The sequence below is a fragment of the Sciurus vulgaris genome (genome assembly GCF_902686455.1).
Source record: "Sciurus vulgaris genome assembly, chromosome: 15".
In the NCBI taxonomy this organism is placed as follows: domain Eukaryota; kingdom Metazoa; phylum Chordata; class Mammalia; order Rodentia; family Sciuridae; genus Sciurus; species Sciurus vulgaris.
In genome coordinates, this window is record NC_136476.1 from 68,616,014 (window position 1) to 68,637,122 (window position 21,109).

General features: G+C 35.3%; 1 protein-coding gene across 8 annotated transcripts in view; it reads right to left on the reverse strand.

Moving 5' to 3' along the window:
* SHOC1 (shortage in chiasmata 1) overlaps positions 1-18,376 on the reverse strand; it is a 75,307-nt gene extending 56,931 nt beyond the window's left edge. For 4 of the 8 annotated variants that reach the window (XM_079112559.1, XM_079112556.1, XM_079112557.1 and 1 more), the window contains exons 1-5: positions 18,359-18,376; positions 16,942-17,022; positions 14,052-14,172; positions 9,226-9,364; positions 3,832-4,013 (exon numbers count right to left, since the gene is read on the reverse strand). In XM_079112559.1, the coding sequence (XP_078968685.1) occupies positions 3,832-4,013; positions 9,226-9,364; positions 14,052-14,172; positions 16,942-17,022 (523 nt within the window). In that variant the 5' untranslated portion in view covers positions 18,359-18,376. Of the gene's footprint in view, positions 1-3,831; positions 4,014-9,225; positions 9,365-14,051; positions 14,173-16,941; positions 17,023-18,358 lie in introns of those variants that run through there. The other 4 variants (XM_079112555.1, XM_079112560.1, XM_079112558.1 and 1 more) reach the window with 4 other exon arrangements.
* Positions 18,377-21,109: the final 2,733 nt, after the last annotated feature.

Here is a 21,109-nt window from a genome sequence, read left to right on the forward strand (position 1 = left end):
GTGTGGGTTTGCTGTAATTATGTACATTTGGGGTCCTGTAAGCCTCTTGTTACTTGATTTTCCAAGTCATTCTTTCAGATATTATGTCGTTGAAAAGACTGTGTATTCCTTTGGTTTGTTATCTCCATGCCTTCATCTATTCCGATAAATCTTAAATTTGGTCTTTTCATGTTGTCCCATATTTCTTGGAAGTTCTGCTCATGGTTTCCTACCATCTTCTCTGTGTAGTCAAATTTATTTTCAAGAGCACATATTTTTTCTTTGTTGTCTGAGGTTCTGTCTTCCAAGTGGACTAGTCTGTTGGTGATACTTTCCATTGAATTTTTAATTTGGTTTATTGTTTCCTTCATTTTGAGAATTTCTGCTTGACTCCTTTTTATAATCTCTTTCTCTTTACTGAAGTGATCTTTCACTTCCTGTATTTTCTCTCTAATACCATCCCTTATTTTGAAGATCAATCTAACTATATTTTCTAAACTCCACCTCTGACATTTCTTCTACTCTATTGTCTATGGATTCTATTCTTGGAACATTTTGGTTTGTTTGAGGCACTTTGTTCCCTTGTTTTTTTCATGTTGTTTGTGTGTTTTCTCATCTAGTGTTTTGGAGCTGAGGCAGTACAGATTCTACCCTGTAGTCTTTTAGTATCCCTGAAGGCTTCCAGTCACCTCACCTTTAAGGGGAAGACCAATATTAACAGCACCTAATGCAAACAACATACCACCTTAAACCAAATGATTCCTATTAAGGCGTGTAAAATTTTGTCACAATAGACAGAATGAAGTGTTCAATTATTGTTTACAATATAAACAGTAAGTTTGTTAAACGGGTTTACCATTTCAAATGATAGACAATGAGGGAACAGAAGTAGTGTAAGATGTGATGTTTATGAGGGAGAGGGAGAGAACATAGAGGTAAAATTTTATAGTAAGAGTGAGGGAGGAATTAATAGAGGATGGCTGTTAGTAGAGAGAAGTGAGAAAGAATTTAGGGAGACAGATAGGCAAGAGAAAAAAATATGTACAGCTTTTTTTTTTTTTTTTTTTTAAGTAAAAACCCTTTGCAGGGTTGCTCCTTTGTGTGAGTGCATGGTCTCTCTGTAAATTGAAATGTCACAGAGATCTTGAAACTGCAGCAAGACAGGGTCTGGGGAAGCTGAAGCCGAGGTCCATCGGATTGCAGCTGGGTTTATGTGGGTCAGTCTGGGTCTAGGCCAAGGAGTGGGATACCTGGGTCAAATGGGGTTCCATGTTGATTTTATATCCGGATACTTTGAAGTCTTCTGGTGGAGTCTTTAGGGTTTTTAAGTATAAGATCATATCATCCACAAACGGATAATTCAACTTTTCTTGTCCCATTTACATTCTTTGTATTTCTTTGTCTCACCTACTTGCTCCCATTAAAATTTCAATGGGAATTTAAAATTTTTTCTAAACAATCTCCATACTGCTTTCCAGAGTGGCTGCACCGATTTGCAACCCCACCAGCAATATATGAGTGTACCTTTTTCCCCACATCCTCGACAACACCTATCGTTGTTTGTATTCTTGATAATAGACATTCTAATTGGGGTGAGATGAAATCTTAGGGTAGTTTTGATTTGCATTTCTCTTACTGTTATGTGGATTTTTATTAGAGTATTTACCAAACTGGGATCTCTGAGCTGCATCCTCAATAGCTTTTATTTATTTATTCTTGATGATAATTGAGCTGGAAGCTCACTGCAGTTCTTTCTTTTCTTTGCTTTTTTGGAGACAGAGTCTCAGTAAGTTACCAAGGCTGAATTTAAACTTGTATTCCTCCTGCATCAGCCTCCTGTCTTCCTAGGATTATAGGCAAGCACTAATGCACTTGGCTCAATGAAGTTTTGAGTTGCATTTCTCTAAGGTCAAAGAGCTGAATTCTCTTTCTTATAATTATTAGCTACTCATACTTATTTTGAAACATCTATTCAATTCATTGTACATCAATTGATCTGGTTATTTGTGTTTTTGGTTGTTTTTTAGTTCTGGATAAAAATCCTCTGCTGGAAGGTAGCTGGCAAAGATTTTCTCTTATTCTGTAGGTTGCCTCTTCACTCTGTTAATTGTATCCTTTGCTGTGCTCAAGCATTTTAATCTGATGCAGTCCTAGTGTTAATTCTTGTTATTTCCTGAGCTAAGGAGTTGATGCCTGTACTTTTATCTTGAAGTGTTTCCCCTATGTTTTCTTTCAGAAGATTCAGTTTCAAGTCTTACATTTAGGTCTTTGATTCATTTTGAGTTGACTTTTATACAGGGCAAGAGATAGGGATCTAGTTTCAGTCTTTTACTTATGGATACTCAGTTTTCCCAGCACCTTTTGTTAAAGAGGCTGTCTTCTCTACAACACGTTTTTGGCTCCTTTGTCAAGAATAGGATGCCTGGAGCTGCCACATGGGTTTGTCACTGCATTCTCTATGTGTCTGTTTTTATGCCAGTACCATGTTTTGTTACTATGGCTATGTAGTATATTTTGAAATTGGTTATTGTGATATTTCCAATATTGCTCTTTTTGCTCAGAATTGTTTTGGCTATTCAGGTTCTTTTGTGTCTCCATATGAATTTTAGGATTGTTTTTCTTGTACTTTGAAGAATGTCACTGATATTTTGATGGAGACTGAACTGAATCTATAGATTGCATTTGATAAACATGACCATTTTAACAATATTAATTATGCTGATCCATGAACATGGGAGGTCTTTCCATCTTGTGTCTTCTTCAATTTCTTTCTTCAATGTTTTATAATTTTCACTGTAGAAATTGTTCACCTCCCTGGTTAGGTTTATTCTAGGCATTTAAAAAAGTCATTGTGAATGGAATTGTTTTCTTGATTTCTTTCTCAGAGGGTTCATTATTAATGTATAGGAAGGCTGTTGATTTTGCATGTTGATTTTATGTCCGGATACTTTGTAGTCTTTTGGTGGAGTCTTTAGGGTCTTTTAAGTATAAGGTCATATCATCCACAGAGATAATTTGACTTTTCTTTTCCCATGTGCATTCTTTTTATTTCTTTGTCTCACCTACTTGCTCCCATTAAAATTTCAAGTTCTACAGTGATAGAGTGGAGTCTTTGCCTCATTGCTAATTTTAAAGGAAATGTTTTTGTTTTTTCCTATGTTTGGAAATATTTTCATTTTCAGTATGATGTTGATTATGGGTTTTCAAATATAGACTTTATTATATAGAGGTAAGATCCTTCTATGACAGGCTTTATCAGGCTTTTCTCATGAAGGGGTGCTGAATTTTGTCAAAAATTGTACCACTTCTTAACAGTAGATTTGGATTAGAATTTTGAATCTTCTGACTTCAAATTCTGGCTCTTTATATTATACACTCAACTTTTGTCTTTTTTACTATTAAAAACTTTGAACTTTGGTTTCACTTAAATTAGGAGAAAATCTTTAGCATGTTTTGAAAAATAACATAAACAAAGCTTCACAATTGTAATCTAATGTCACACTAGATTGCTATGTCATATCCATACACAGATGCCAATGTCACTGCAGCAAATGCTATGAGCACACTATGATCAAATCTCTGTAGGTTATTTTGAGGTTCCGCAAACTTACACTCCAAAAAAACAAAACAGAATAAAAAAAAAAAAAAAAAAAAACCAAAAAAATTCCCATTTACAAAAAGGGGATTAATATGAAAGAGGAAATATTTTCCTAACATGACAAAGCATAGATAATACGTAGTTATCTTTAATAAAAATAAAAAATTTAACTCTAATTAAACAGAAATCCACTGAAGTGAAATATCCATATTAGTAAGCCATATTTTATAACAATTAAATGACAAATGCTGTACCTTGGTTCTGTGCCTGAAGTGCTGGACATTTTTCTGATAACTTGACAGGTGTAAAGACTTCATTGTAATCCTTGTGGGTGTAGTTTTCTTCCTCTACTTCAATTTGGGAGTTTGGATTTGAACTTGGAACGATGTCTTCAAATTCATCATTAACTTGGTATACCATTCCTGTAACTGTCTTTCTATGACATTATAAAATTATTGTTTTTATCTGTCTTTTTTTAAAAGTTTGATTAATAAATAGTGTATTTCATTGTGGAAAAAAATATAAACTTCCAACAGATAAAAAGAAAAATCATTGTAGCCCTACCACTCAAGATGAATATGAAAATTGTAAGAATTTCTCAATTTTTAAAACTATTTCTCAATTTTAAAAAATATTTTAAGACAAAAATGCATTCATGTGCATACATTTTTGTAACCTGTTCTTTTATGCTTAACAATAAAGCATGAACACATTTACATTCATTCATTTTTGAATGAAAAGGATCCCATTGTTATCAGTGCTATAGTTTAGATCTTACATGTTCCCCAAAGGAAAGGCTTGGTCCCAGAGTGCACTACTGGGAGGTGGTGGTGGATTTAAGAAGTAGAGTCTAGTGGGAGGTCTATACATCATTGCTGGCATGCCTTTAAAGGGGACTTCAGCCCCTTCCTCTTCCTCTCTTTCACTCCTGATTCATGAGGTAAGCAGTTTATTTCTGCCATGTGCTCCTTCCATGAGGTGCTGCTTCACCACAGGTCCAAAAGTAATGACCTGTGGTCAAGCAAAAGTCTATGTTCCAGGGATCATAGACTGGAACCTCCAAAACAGTGAGTCAAAATTAATCTTTTCTATGTTGATTATTTTATAAATTTTGTTAAAGTATCAGAAAGCTTACATAATCAAAAAATCAGAATTTATTCAACCAGTTCTCTATTATTGGAAATTGAGGTTTCTTTTAATTGGTTGCTATTATGAGTAAGAGTGCAAGGTGCATCTTTGTAAACTTATCTAATTATTTTCCAATATTACATTTCCTAAAGAGGGGAATGTTGAGGTTAAAGGTATACAGATTTTTGAAGTTTTGTCATGTGCTGCTATATTGCCCTTGTGCTGTACATGCAATGCCTGCTCCTCAATATCATTATCCAAACTTTTATATTCTGTTTTGCAACCTGGGAAGCTGATCTCTAAAGACAAACCAATCTTTTGTGCCCTCTAGCTTCTAATTGGCTTCAGAAAGCACTGGCAGGAGAACAAAGGTGAGAGAGACAGGTTGAAATATTATTCCTCCCCAATCCTTCTCTGCTGGGCCATAATTTGGAAGTGACTATACTCTTCCACCAAAGGTTACATTTCATACCAGATAGCCCATCTCCTGGAGATGTAGTTCTTACTATCTTGGTAACTGTTCATTCCCTATGCTATTTCATACTTAGGTAGAATAAAACTTCCAGATGTTCCCAGTTCTGGGGAGTAGTTTTGGTTCCCTTAACCTTGCCAATACCTGTTTCCCAATTGATACAGATATATCTGCCATTGTCTAAACCACTAAGATATTAGCATTATAAGAGATCTTCCAACAGATAAACACACTATTGACAGTTTTTCCATACACCCTAATATACCTTTTTTTCTGATATCCTAAAATATTTTAGCCCAAATAATTCCCTCATACTGACTGAAAGAACCAAAACTGGCTTGGCTCCCTAAAGTAATTGAAGAAAATAATGAATATGCTATATCTTAAAATCATAGGTAGAAAAAATCTCTAAAATTTCTCCTTTACTCTTGAAGAAAGTATAGGTACAATAAGAAATATTTCAGTTCTCTCATATTCATATTACTCATTAAGAATATTGATTCATATGTGGATCTTAACAGACTTTTGACTTCAGTGCTTATATAGCTGCTGTTTTTTAAAAAGTAAATGTTGCTGAGTCAGTCTTTTGTAATAATACTTGGTACTATGATTTTGAGAACACATGGCCAATTCTTTTCCCCCTGATACAAAAGATCTATGAAGATCATTCCATGTTTCCTGGCCTTCATCTTACTTTCCAGTTCAAAGGTTTCAGTTATTCATTCTTTTTTCACTGGTACCTCTCCTTTTCCTAACCTGTAAATACCGATGCTTTTGAGATTTCCAATCTAGATCAGCTTTTCTTTCTTTCTTTCTTTCTTTTTGTGTAATTCCATCCACTGTCATTCATTAATTCCTTAAGAAAATATTTATTGAGTGCCTACAGTGTACTAACACCATTCTAGGTGCTGGGAATGAACTGGTAAACAAAGCAATGTTCTTGCTCTCATGAAGATTATCTGCTAAAAAAAAAAATTATCTGCTAAAGGAAAGATGGATAAATAAATAATGGTTAAAAAACTGTCATTAAAGGAATAAAACAAGAGATCTGAACATCAAATAACAGCAAGTGGGTTCATAAGAGGTATAATTTAGAGAATATAGTTAGTGAAGGGCCCACTGAGGAGCTGACATAATGGTAGGGAGTGAGCCACCCAACGACCTAAAGAGGGAAACAAGATTGGCATATTCTAAGAACAGATAGGTCGGGATGCCCAGGATAGAGCAAGGCTAGACAGGTAGGAAGGGATCAAACCATTTCTGAATCTTCCAAGCCTTGATTAACATTTTGGATTTTATTTTGGAGAGGGACACTACTGGAGGTTTTCTGTGGGGACTTGACAAGTGAATGCTAATAGCTGTAAGATTTCTTTTTGCATCAATGGAAGTGATCTAAAATTGATCATAGTAATGGTTGCACAACTGTGAATGTATTAAAAACCACTGAATCCACATTTGAAAAAGGGTGGATTATAAGTAATATGAATTATATATCAAAGCATTATATAAAAAAACACAAAACAAAATAGTACAAGGTTTGAAGTCACATATACTCGTGCTAGATGTTTAACCTTTGGCATGTTTCTTAATATCTTTGAACCTGTTTCTTGCACCTAATGTTGGGATGTGTATTACTCAGATTTGTAACCACAACAAATACTGGAAATAATTGACTTATAAGGAGAAAAGTTTTATTTTGATTTACATTTTTGAAGGTTGCAGTCCACAATCAGTTGACCTGTTGCTTTGGGCCTGTTGTGGCATGTCATAGCAGAATCACATGGTGAAGCAGAACCACTCACCTTATGGTTGGCAAGAGGAGGAGGAGAAGGAAGAAAGAAGAGGAGGAGGAAGAAGAAAAAGGAAGGAGCTGGGGCCCTTTGATGGCACATGTCCAATGACCTAAAACCTCTAACTGGTCCCAACTTCTTAAAGGCTCTTATCACCTCCAAATAGCACCATCCTGGGGTCTAAGCTTTTAGCACACAGGTCTTTGGGAAACATTCAAGATCCAAACTATATAGCAGGTCAATATTTGACCTCAAAGAGCTATTCCAAGGAGTATAGGAAATAATTTTATGTACAATATTCTACATTTCAATTGTATCAACTGAATGCAGCAAGCCATAAAGAAATAGAAAGTGCTGTTACATTTTCTTCCTCTTGTTAATTTGGCCATGTGCTCTGTCTTGGAAATTTATTGCATGGTTCTTTCTGATCTTTTGCATTTTTCCCTTGCTACGCTCTGCCATTCCTAGATTTAGTTCTTGTCAACATAGTCCAAGATGACTGCTGGAGCCAGTCATTATATCCATATTCCAGTATGAAGACAGGCAAAAAATGAATAAGAAAAACATGTCCCTTCCTTTTAAGATTTATCAGAAATTGCATAAGCCTCTTTTGCTTATATCCCATTGGGAAGAACCTAGTCATATGGCTATGTTTGGCTCCAAGGAGGTTAAGAAATGTAAATTTGATTCTGAATGGTGCTAAAGCTTTCACCTATTTGCCATGGACTCTATCTTGGTACTGAAAAATAAATGGAAGTCAGATATGATAAGGTAGCCATTCCTTCAGGGTCTTCCACTTCTCTCAAATATGAATCTTTTATTCGAGCCAAACTAGCTTATCAATATGATGAGTGTATTCTTATAGCATGTTCCTGCCTCTTTGCCTTCACATTGTTTTCTCTGTCCACAATATTTTATCTAACATTAATTTCTTCTTCAGTGCCCAGCCTAAGCTCAATTCTTCCTTCTTTATGAAGTTGATTTTTTCCTATTTATAAATGCACAGCCCTACCAATCTAACACTTAGGAATAGAGATCTTAGAGATCATCTTGTATATTGTTATTTAAAGAAGGTTCTTAGACCAGAAGCATTAGCAACACTTAGAAGTATATTAGAAATGCAGGCTCTCAGACTCCAACACTGATTCAGACTGAATGAATCGAAATATGCATTTTATTAAGATCCTCAGGTAATTCATATACACATAGTTTGAGTAGCACTGATTTATCATCAAACCAACAAAGAAAGTGGGAGAGGTAAAATGACTAGTCAAGTGTTAGCACTTGACGTTTTCGGTCAGGATTTGAAATCCACATCTTTCACTTTATTGTACAAAGAGCTCTTTTCACTATACCTTTCTGCTTCCTCACAGCTCAGGATGAGTGTTTACAGGATACTTCTTACTGCCTTATATCTTATAACAGACCTTATGTTGGTCAATTTATATTCTCATTTAATCCTTACATTGTTAGATTTTTTTCTACGTCCACATCATGTTCCTAACTTGAGTTTTAAATTCCTAGATGACAGAAATGGCATATTGGGTTTAACTGTATCCATAGAGTAGACACATGGGTTTTTGCTTCTTTTAGTTGTAAGGAAAAATTAAATTACTAAAACTTGAAAATATGAATAATAATAAATCCTTCCTAGGTCCCATTAGTGCTCAGAGCAAACTATTTACATTTGCACTGAAATCTCTATTTCTATATTAACATATGTAAAGTGGGTTAGATGTTCTTCCTCATATTTTTGCTTTGCATGTCTATTTCTGTTATTTACTCTGCACATCAGATTGTAATTATTTATTGATAAATCTCTATTCTCTGTTTTCTTGTGTATTATTTGTTTTTGTATCCTATATTTGATGAATAACTGAACTAATAATAAATAACACTTTGACCAAACACACTAGAAAATAGCCTTAATACTGCATATTTATTACAGGAAATAAGACTGACCTTCATATAAAGACACTTTCTATAGTAGGTCTACTTATTAAAATCACAATGCCGTATTTGCTCTATTTTTGAGTGTCTTTTACAACTAAAAACAGAGAACAATTAAAATATGATATATGGGGGTAATAAATAATTTCCAGTTAGCTTCTTTTTGGTTCAAATTAGGGCTTCTCTTTCTTTCACTTTCTCTCTTTCCCTCTCTCTCTCTCTCTCCCCCCCTCCCTCTCAAATAAAAAAAGAAAATATGTGGGGAGATGAAAAGAATTTTTCCCTTTTCAAGTGTCTGGAGAACTTACTGCTTATCATTTCCTAGATGTAAATGGAAATTTGAAGTTAATAACACATACTTCTCAAGGAAATCTTCCACAAAGAAACTTGCTTTCCATTGATTCAAGATTGATGTATCTGTCATTCCCCAAACTGAAACTGCTGAGACTAGGAAAAAGAATGGTAAACATTAGCTTCTAAAAGTTTCTTTTACATTTAATACAAGGAAGCCAAATCTTTTACATGGTGAATCTTTCATTTGTTTACAAATAAAGTGTTATCTTTATTTTTCACAAATGTATTTTTTCCCAAAGTTGTATCTAATTCCAAACATTAAGGTAATCATTCTCATTGTTACAACCTGCCTCCCCCAAAATTCAACCACAGAACATCATCTAAACATACCATCCTATTTCACAGCTTCTTTTTAGGCTAGCACTATCATCCCAGATAGTCTTGTTTAATAGCTCATGCTATAACTAATAAGGCCTTCATTAACCATTCCATCTCCCTCTTATGTGCTCCCCTTGAAAGTCCATAATATTGTTAGAAGCACTCTGACAATTAATCATGCAGCTGCATATTCAAATTTTTATGTATTTAAGCTTAGTTTCCAAATTGTCTCCTTGGTTCCTAAAGGAGAGGGACCATGTCATATGCTAGGGTCAAAATACACAACTGAATACCACCAGTAAAATCAGACTCCCTCAGTGTTACTTCTGACTAGTTTTGATACCTCAAACAAATCACTTTACATCTAAGTCTATGTCTTATTGAAAAATATGAAAGTTCAGTGAGTAAATGTACAAGTTCTGGACTCACTCTGCCTAGATTGTAATCCTTATCCTACTTCTAAGAGAATGAGGCAGGAAGGTAGACTTCTCATAGGCAGACAGGATAAGGGCCTTGAAGAAGGGAAAAAGGGAATGAGAGTGCCATCCTAAGAGACATCATGACTAGGGGATATCCTGTCATTGCCCCTGACAACTTCAACCACAATACCTCCTCCTTAACCAGAACATCCTGTCACTGCTGCTGACAGCTTCAGCCACAATGCCTCTTCCTTAGCTACCCCATTCCTATCCTTAGCAATGGCAGACCACAAAGTAGGCCCCTTCTCCCCAACAGATGTGTCAAACCACAAGTTCAGACATGTCCTCTTAATTATGTAAATAAGGGATTGAAATTATGCACACTGATTGGTCTGATAAACTCAGAGCTTACTTGGTCTATGCTACCATCCCTCACTCCACCAACCACCTACACTAGGCCATTAGATACGCCTTTAAAAACTCCTAGACAACAAACACCTGTTGGCAGCCCTCTCTTAGCACCCCTCCGTCTTTGGGGGCTCTGCTTTCTTTCTGTTATTCTAACAAATCCTGTTACTGTGCTCTCATCCTTGTGTCCACGGATTTCATTCTTTGAATTCACAAGACCAAGAACCCACCCATCCACCCTACTTGTACTACTTACGTACCTCGGTTTCCTTATGAACAAATTAGGACTAGTAATAGCTGTTACATAGTGTTGTTATAACTTACATTGTAAGTTCCATGGTCACTGCTTTACAAAGACTCGATTCCCTTGCTTCTCTTTCCCTTTTATTAATGGAGGAAAATACCTACTCAACTTTCTGGGTAGGTATTATAGAAAAACTAAATTATGGGGAAAAATAATTCAGGTATGTTGAATGATCTCATTTCAAGTTATGATCATAAATTTTAAGTGACCATCCAACATTGACAGATGATAATAGTATATTCCCTAATAAAATGGCTTTCTTGCTCTTTAAGATAGTTATTTTATATTTTCCCCTCAAATTTTTAACGTTCATCCCCTAAACCTATCTATGACTCTGTATTCACATACAAAATTGACATAAACAAAGGAGAACTACTTCATCTTCCACCACGAGGTCTACCAACTTCCTGGCATAAACACCCACAAACTCTATCTTCCTGTCTATACGATAGAAGAAATCATTCTGGTACCTATTGAATACCAACTTCCATAATTATGCTCCTGATCCTATCCCCTTTTACTCCCGAGTTTCCTTTTTCTTTCCTGCATCATCATATTCTCTTTTTACCAAGACAAACATTTGCAATCACACATTTAAGCATGATCGATGTGATCCAAAATATGTATAATCAGAAAAATGAGATTATACTCCATTTATGTATGATTTATCAAAATGTATAAATGCAGTCTACTGTCATGTACAACAAATTAGAAATAAAAAATTAAAAATAAAGTAAAACAAAAACAAAGACTAATTCTCTTTACCTCATTCTCCCTTCAGCCAGTGCTTCATTTAAAAACTTTCCTTCATAAAAAGTTCTCAAGAGTTGTCCAAACTTGCTACCTTACTTCCCCACTTCTTCTCTTCTCAATATACTTCAATCACACTCCAACCACATTCTAATCAAATATGTATCCCTATTCCAGGGAAGCCACTCATACCAAGGTTATCAATGACTTCCTTCTTGAAGCACTTTTTTCTTTAGAATTCTACAACACCACACTCATATCATTTTTCTATCTCAATTCTTAGCTGGTTTCTTCTTCTACATAGGTTTTTAACTACTGATGTGTTCCAGGTGTTTCAGCTGTCCTAAGCTCTCTATCTATATTCATGGCTGTTGGTGTCTCCTTCTATTTTCATTAGTTTATGTGCAATCTACATTTCGATAACTCTAATTTGAAACTCCAGCTTATGAAGCAGGTTTACTATGCACTGGCTACCAACTTGTTTGACTGCAGTGAGACATACAAGAAGTAACAAATAAATTTATTATTTACAGATAGGCAGTAAGGTACAACAGAAACCTAGGGTTCATTGTGAGCTGATCCCCCAAGGCTTGGGAAAATTACTGAGGGTGGATGGAATCTTGTTTTCATGGGCCCCACTGAACAGCAACTGAGGGATCCCAGAAGACACCCTACACTGGGCTAAAGCATTAAAGGACATCCTCTTTCTGAACAGAGCCTGAGTTGTTCCAGTCAATTCCCCCTCTATTTCAGGATGTTATATTTCCCAGAACATTTTATAATAATTCTTTCTTTTTGGGAGGAGGGTAGTAGGGATTGAACTCAGGGGCACTTGACCACTGAACCACATCCCTGTGATGGGTTGACAGATCTGACTCCATGAGAATGTTATAGGTCAGACTCTAAGGGAAATGACTAAACAGACTCCATTTTGCTCTGAGATTCCATGTTATGTAGGAAATGAGCTTCTCCCATGGGAACACCCTGCTTCTGTGCCCATCATCAGTTACTTGTTGTGACATGTTTAACAATATACAATGGCAACTCCTATGTAGTAAAAAATGCTCTCTTTTGATCCCTATTGCTCCTAAACAATGTACCATGTGAACAGTGATTGTGTGGATGTTAGTAACCATTCTTTAGTTTGTACCTAGGTAAGGGTCATTTTGACCCACTTCCCCCTGTCAATGATCTCATGATGTTAATGTGTAATTTTGAATCATAGCAACAGACACTTATGATTAATGTAATTTTTGGTATAAGAACCCCCTACAACCCTGTGGTCGGGGCTGTTCTCCCAATAGCCATTTTTTGGGGCATTGTGTGAGACAGTCAACCTGCCGGCTTAATAAAGACTCTCAAATTTGGACTTCTCAGTGGTGATTGGTCTGTTCTTAAGTTGTGCCCCATAAAAATCCCCAGCCCTATTTTGTATTTTATTTAGAGACAGGGTCTCACTGAATTGCTTAGTGCCCACTTTTGCTGAGCCTGGCTTTGAACTCATGATCCTCCTGCATCAACCTCCCAAGTCACTGGGATTACAGGCCTGTGCCACTGTGCCTGGCCTCTTTTTTTTTTTTTTTTTTTTTGGTACTCAGAATTGAACCCAGGGTTGCTTTACCCCTGAGCTACATCCCCAGTCCCTTTTATTATTTATTTTGAGACACAGTCTCACTACATTACTTAGGGTCTCACTAATTTGCTGAGGTTGGCCTTGAACTTGTGATCCTTGTGCCTCAGTCTCCTGAGGTGCTGAGATTACAGGCATACCTCACTGATCTTGGCCATTTTATAGTTATTCTTAAGAACTACAAGTAAGAAAGGGGACAGACTGGGTTCCAAGGAGGTCACTTATTTCTTAGCTTCTGACTTGACAGACACAATATTTCATACAAATACATTTAAAAATGATTCCATATTCAGTGAATAATTACAATTTATAGTCATTCTCAGGAGAGAAAAATCTTATTATAAAACAAATATTTATATTAGCATATTTGAAGTCTTCATAACCTATTCATCTTTTTGTTTTATCATGGCTAGTATAAACTTTCTAATTCCATACTTAGTCATCTAAATTCTGTAATAAAAAAATCAACTTGTAAACTTCTGGGAATTTTGATGTGAGTAAATGAAATGAGTTTTGGGGTGCATTATAATTAACACATAATAAAGGGATTCACTGTCCATGCATGTAAAAATTTGGCCAATTTCATTCCCCAGCACCTCCCACAATGAGTTTTTAATGAGTAAAACACAGCATGTTCTTGTTTTTTTTTTTGTTGTGTGTGTGTGTGTGTGTGTGTGTGTGTGTGTGTTAGGGTATGCTAGGGATTGAATCTAGGGTTTTTCACATGCTCCATGCTAGGCCAGTGCTCTACCACTGAGCTACATTCCATGACCCTTTTTATTTTATTTTGAGACAGAATCTCCCTAGATTATCCAGGCTGGCCTAGAATTGTGATCCTCCTGCTTCAGCCTCCTGAATAATTTGTGATTTTAGGTGTGTACACCATGCCTGGTCACAGCATTTGCTAAATAAGTCACTGCACTAAACTCTGAAATAATTTTTAAAACATACCTCTTGTCCATGGCCGCCTATATTTATCATCAGTCACTCCCACATAATTTTCATCTTGATATAAACATGAAGGGATTCGAAGCAATAAAGCATCTCTGGAAAACTTCTTTCTAACTGCACTCTGTATAAGAAGGTAATTATAAAATCTTTTAACATATAACTATTAATATTCAGAATATTAAAATCTATTGTTTTAAACATAATTTTTTTTTAAAAGTAATACTTGCTTATAAAATATGAAATAACACAGACCCACATATCTGAGAAAGTTAAGGTCCCTAGTAATGTGATTTATAGTTTGCGTATTGTCATCATTTTTTTTCTCTAGGTTAGGCTAAAATATGTGCGTGTGACAAAAAAATGGGGTCTTATCATTTATATATCGCTAACCAATGCAATACGGCTGTCCTAACTTTTGCTTTCTAGGCCTTTGCAATATTTCACTTGTTATAACCAGCAAATATGTTTCTAATTTGAAAAAATATATCTAATGAAGAAAACTAAAACTATTCCTTGAAAGGGATGTTTAATCAATTGAAAAAACTGGTAAATTAATCACATTTCTCTCTAATTTAGATCTTTCTTTATTTTTCAATAGCAATTCCCATTACTCTACTTATTCTTCCCCACAGACCAGTTCCTTCTCTACCTACCCATGCCATTCAGTAGTCACTCCCTCATCAACACCACAGTCTATAGTGTGCTTCCAAGAGTGCCCAGCTATTCTTTAGCTATCAAAATGCTACTCATCTTTCAAGGTCCATCTTAAACAATATATCCTTTATGAAGACTAGCTCAGTAACTCTAACTTCTACATTTTTTTCTACATATTTGGACAAATGATACTTTCTTATATTATTTCCAAAAGATTTTTTATGTTTGCCAAAGAAGTTATAACATGTTAAATAGGAGGTTATCATTATGTAAGAATAAATGGTAGAGAAAAGATAACTGTATTTCTATAAAATGAGGACCAAAGATTCATAGTAAGTAGGAAAAATGCTTAACACTTTATCTAAAAAAGAAATGAAGAGGGGCTGGGGCTGTGTGGCTCAGTGGTAGAGCATCTGCCTGGCATGTGTGAGGCACTGGGTTTGATCCTCTGCACCACATAAAAATAAAGTAAAGGTACTGTGTACATCTATAACTAAAGGAAATTTTTAAAAAATAAAGTTAGAAAAGGTGACTTTTACAAAATTTTGTTTAGAATTAGCCCATAATTGCTTTTTATCATAATATTCTCACAATATTATGATATGCACAATGTTAACCATTGCTTTACCTTTGATCATAAAGAAGATATTTTTAGAAAATATTTGAGGAGCTGGGCACAGTGGCACACATCTGTAATCCCAGTGACTTGGGACACTGAGTCAGGAGTATCACAAGTTCAAAGCCAGCTTTAGCAATTTATCGAGGCCCTAAGCAACTTAACAAGACCCTGTTTGCTAAAATAAAATAAATAAAATAAAATAAAAAATAGGCTGGGGATGTGGCTCAGTGGTAAGCTCCCTGGGTTAAATCCCCAGTATCAGTAAAAAGTAAAAAAAAAAAAAAAAAAAAAAAGAAAGAAAGTAGTATTTGAGGAAGCAAAACATCTCTGACTCCTTTGATAGTTCAAATCATTCTCTTCCTCTTGTCTGTATATTGATCTAAGTTGCAAGATCTTCATTTGATAATAGCCTTACTTATTATTTACTGGTTCTTCAATATTATCTTAATAAACTTTTCAAGGTCCTGCATCTTTTACACTTGCTGTTGATTAGTATTATATCATAGGAGTGTAGTACACCAGCAATAAACTAAGAATCTATGGATAAGGATAAAGGTTTGAGGATGACTGAGTTTGAGGATGACACACTACTTTTGAAAGTGATCAATATATTCAGAAAGTGTTATAAAGACATCTGACTCCCTACCATACATATCTTTTAACACTACACATTTGCTTCCCCCAGTTATGAGGGAATAATAAAACCTGAAGATGGCCGTATGTCTTATTTCCTGTAAGATATAACACAGTTTTAGTTTAACTAGAGCGATTTTATTTTTGTCCTGGTAGATGGGCTCAATTTTATAATGAAAAAGAAAACTTAAATTGCCAATTAAGATCATAAGAACAATGAACTGCTGTATGACTACTCCTCCAATGCATTTTTTAATAATGTGCCTGGGGCTGGGCACAGTGGCCATGCCTGTAATCCCAGGGGCTAGGGAGGCTGAGGCAGGAGGACCTTGAGTTCAAAGCCAGCCTCAGCAATTTGGCAAAGCCCTAAGCAACTTGGCCACACTGTCTCTAAATAAAATATAAATAGGGCTGGGGATGTGGTTAAGCACTCCTGAATTCAATCCCTGGTACCAAAAAACAAAAACAAAATTAAAAAACAATGTGCCTAGCTAGGCTTGAATCTCACCTCCAACATTTGTACAAGTTATTTATTTTATCTGGAAAGTATTTCCTAACCTGTAAAACTATAAAAACTGAGTAATTATAATGATCAAAGAATACAATTCACAGAAAAGCAAAGTATCTGACCCATCATAAGTGATTAATATATGCTATAACTGTTATAATAAAGATGACTAGGATTACTTTTTCCACACTCATTTCTACTGTAGAGTGTTAATGGACACTTCCAACTGGCCAAGTTCCATTTTTTCTTCTGATAATTTCAGATTCATTTTAATTGTTTAATTATTTTAATGTAACAATTTCCTTCCAAAGTGGAATTTTAAATGCATATTAAAAGTGGGAAGTAATTTTAAATGAAAGTAAAAATAATTAGTGAGGATTAATTTAAGGATTACTGTAACCATCATATACTGAATGCACATAACATTTTTTTAGAACATAATTCCCAGTAAATAGATAGTAAGCCAGTAACTTTACCTCATATAAATAGTCTATTGCACAATATTTCAAAGCTGGAAACATATCTTGTTTCTTTACAAGCAATACAAATTTAAACATCTGGAAATACAAAATTAAATGTTGGTCAATAGCAAAGCTAAGAGGACAAAATCTCTCAATCACAAGACTTTGTTTCATTCATTAAAAAAAACGGTTTCTGAATGACAAAAGTTAATTATAAAGTAACATTTATTACTGATTTTAAATCTAATATTAAAACAATGTATATTTCTATAAAATTATTTATAATTTTCCCATATTGTTTAACCATATAGCTGTTGCTGGGTTGAAATATATTTAATGTGATCATTTTGTTGCAGAAGAGACTGGAATTTCAAAGACTGGCAGAGTGGTTTTCTTAGGGTAACCAGGTTTCTCAAGTGGTCGTGAAATTGCATACCCAAGGCAGAATTCTGTGCTGAAGCACTAAAGTGGTATTTGGGAAATTATTTCCATGTTCCTACTTAGAAAATCAAAATCCTAAAGCTAGTATTCCCTAGTAGATAGCTTATTTGGAATAAAGCAAATAGGGTATGGCAAGGCAACTAGGCCAAAAGGTTATTACTGGTAAATCAGCAAATACATCTAATGAAGCAATAAGTATAATTTAGAATGCAGAATTAGTCCAAGCTTTCCAATTAAATTGAGTCCAATAAGTTATCTAGGCTACTTATTGTTCACCATATTATAATATTAGCTTTAATATTATTAGATTCTGTAGTATGAGCTAGTGTGGGCCAATACAGTGTTACCACTCTCTTTTATTCTACTTAAACAATGCCAACATGGCATTTTATTACTGATTACTTCTCTGAGAATATTTCTAATCATTGCATTTCTATGCCTTTTTCTAATCATTGAAACAAATATTCTAGAATTTCCAGTTCTTGATATTACACTTCCTCAAAAATGTATCTGATTGTGTTTCATTCTAGAAAGCATTTCAAAAAGTAAAAGCAAGTACAACTCTATTAGTTTATCCTTTTAGTTTATGTGAGCATTTATCTTAAATCTCTCTTGTGAAGCCTACGATCTCTATCAACTTCAGACTCAACACTCTCATCAATTACCTTTAAAAAGTTCCTTTTGTATTGAAGTCAATCATTCACATTCATGCTAAATATGTAGTTCTTAACGTATCATACCTTACATACATTCTTAGAATTTCATTTGTTAAGTGTGTTTCATTGAATTATAGATACCTGAGCCTATCTTATAGTAGTGAGTGGATGGGAAGAAATATAAATTGTTCTTATTTTCTAAAACCAAAGGCATGAAGAAAACAAGCAAAATCATGGTTAGAAGGTACTTAAAAATGATCAACTTCTGAACTGCAGCAATTCCCCACCCCCCTTTTTTAAATTTTTTTTTTTTTTTTTTTTTTTTTTTTGCTTACCTACTCCCAAAGATTTGCTTTCTCTTGTGCCACGTCCTGATGGGTTTCTACTGGACCCAAATGGAAACGCATACAACAATTAGATTGGGTTCTTAGGCTCAAGGCCAGGGAAGTAAGTTTTCTCAATATTATTTACAATCACACAGAGGTGAGTGAATCTTTAAGCTGGTTTTTCTCTTACTCACACCGTTCTAGGGCATCTGGAACTTTCTCCCTTTCCTCATTCCCTCGCATAGAAACCGCATTTTAACAATGTAAAATCACAGACGAGGCGAGGTTCATGTATTTCCTCATGTTAGTTAACCCATGCAACTTCTAGCTGGTGGGTTGAAATTCCACAGGCCTTTTCTGGCTGTTCCCTTCACACCCCCTTTGTTCGCCTAATGAGGTGAGGAGGACGCTGGTTCTGGGCTCTTGCCCCCACACGGTCACATCACATCGGCCAGGCCTCACAAATCTGAAATTTCTGAGCTGCCTTCTTTTAGCCCCGTCCTGTTCTCTTCTTACCCTCTGCTAGGGAATGTTTTCCCCCCAGCCTAGTTCCTTTCACCAGACTCTCAGGGACTTTACCTGAAGTAAAATCGTTTCCTATGGTTTTCTCCCCTGGGGAAAATTCCGGCCCACTAAACACGTGACTTCCGGTGCTGAATCCGGCTCTTCCATTGGCCAGGCCAGGCCCCGCCCCTGGTGCAGCTCACCCCTCAACTTCCGGCGGATGCCCACAGTCTAGGGCGCCCGGTGTACTGGAACCCCACGGCAGAGTCTGGTCGTCCCCCGGTCAGTGAGCAAATCCCTGGCGGCACGGGGCGGAGTGTAACGATGGAAAAGGCTGGGGAGGTTAGTATCCTGAGGCTGGGCTTGTTATTAACTAGTCCTTGCCAAAATAGGGCCAGAGAGAGGGCAAGGGCAGGAGCTTTCCAGTGGCAACATTGAAAGGACTTAGCGATAAAATGGATTCAGGGAAAAGGAGAGCAAAAAGAAGGAGGCAAGCTTGCTTAAGGTATCTAGCCAGGTGATTGTGCCTTATTGGCGGAAGAACAGTGTGTGAGGGGCAGAAAGATAGCAAGTTTGGATTGGGACAGATGAATTTTATACCTGGATTGACAGCCGGCCACCCTCTGACACATTCTCATTTAAAGTCACTAGACCTAGCTGAGGAGGAAGAACTGTTCTTTTCTCCTGTTTTTGTTTTTGTTTTGTTTTTTTTTTTAATTCCTAACTTCTTTTCCATCACATGACTTGGCATTGAATTCTGTCCCAGAAGCTTGCAGGAAGTAGCATGCATGCACTTATTTTACTAGCACACAGTTGTCTAGTGATTATTGAAATACTGTAAAACATTAGTATCCACAGTTATCACATTATTCAAAGAAACCACAGTATTAAGTCTCCTTCCTTCTATTTTGTACATACAGGTTTGTGAAGTTTTTTTCAGTAATATAGATTGTTGTTTGGCAGTAACCAGTTTTAGAGATGCTTACCTGCCATTCACACACATTAATTATTTTGTATTCTTAAATATATGTATGTACATATATATCTTGAATTAATTTTAAATAATTTTGTAAAAGTTATAAAAGTAACATACACTCACTGTAACCAATGAAAACATCCAAAGATTTATGCAGAAAAAGTAATCTTTGTTTCCACCCTGACTCCCAGGTGACCAATATTAATAATGTAACTTGCATCTTTTCATGCCTACTTATATGTTCATACCTTTGCACACCTTCTCACATGTATAGATAGGCATACACAGAGTTCAGCAGTGGTAATAAAATGGGTAACTTACTTTCCTCACTAAGCAACTATCCAGATCACGTTATATAGATTTAACCCAATTTTTTAACAGCTGCATAATTAATATTTCACAGTATGTGCCATAATTTATGTAAATATTCCACTATGAATAATTAACAGGTTATTTCCAGATTTTTACCTTTATAGATGTCATAATATAATTCTTGGTTACTCATTTTCAAATAATCTTCATGGGATAGATTTGGTTTTGGTTTGCTGGCTCAAGTTGTAAGAGCATTTCAAATTTAATAAATATTGCCAATTTACTTTTCAAAAATGCATAGCAGTTTACATGAATAATGCTGAGCAGAATCATTTTCCTGAATACATAACAGTACTAAGTATATTGCTCTTCAGAAATGTTTGCTGATCCGATACATTGATTAAACTTTCATTTTAATATATATTCCTCTGATTGTCACTGAAATTAAATGTTTTAGATTTTTATGAATCCTTTGGATTTCTTCTTCCATGAATTGCCTAATTATATATGAGCACGTAATGTGGTGAAAATATATATGTATTTATATATATTTATGTCTATAAGATCAGGCAATTTTTCTATTGGATGTGTTGTCTTTTTGAAAATTTTGTACATAGGTATATTCATTAAAATTAGATTTGACTGTATAAATAACATAGCATTCCAAAATAATATAAAATTTGTTTGTTTTTCATGTAAATGAAGTCCAGAGTTAAGAAGTTCAGGACTGATATGGTAGCTTGGCCCCACAGAATTCTCAGGGACTTACCTTACTTCCAACTCATTAGTCTAACATTTCTTTTGTAGTCTCTCTTATTATGGTCTTAGGTGGGTGTTTCAGGCATCAAGATGGAGGAAAAAAATGAAAAAGAGGACAGGCTAAAGGTACCATGTCTCTTTGTATATCTGTAATTTAAATTATGAAATATAATGCTTATATAGAAAAGTAAAATAAAGTCAATGTGTAG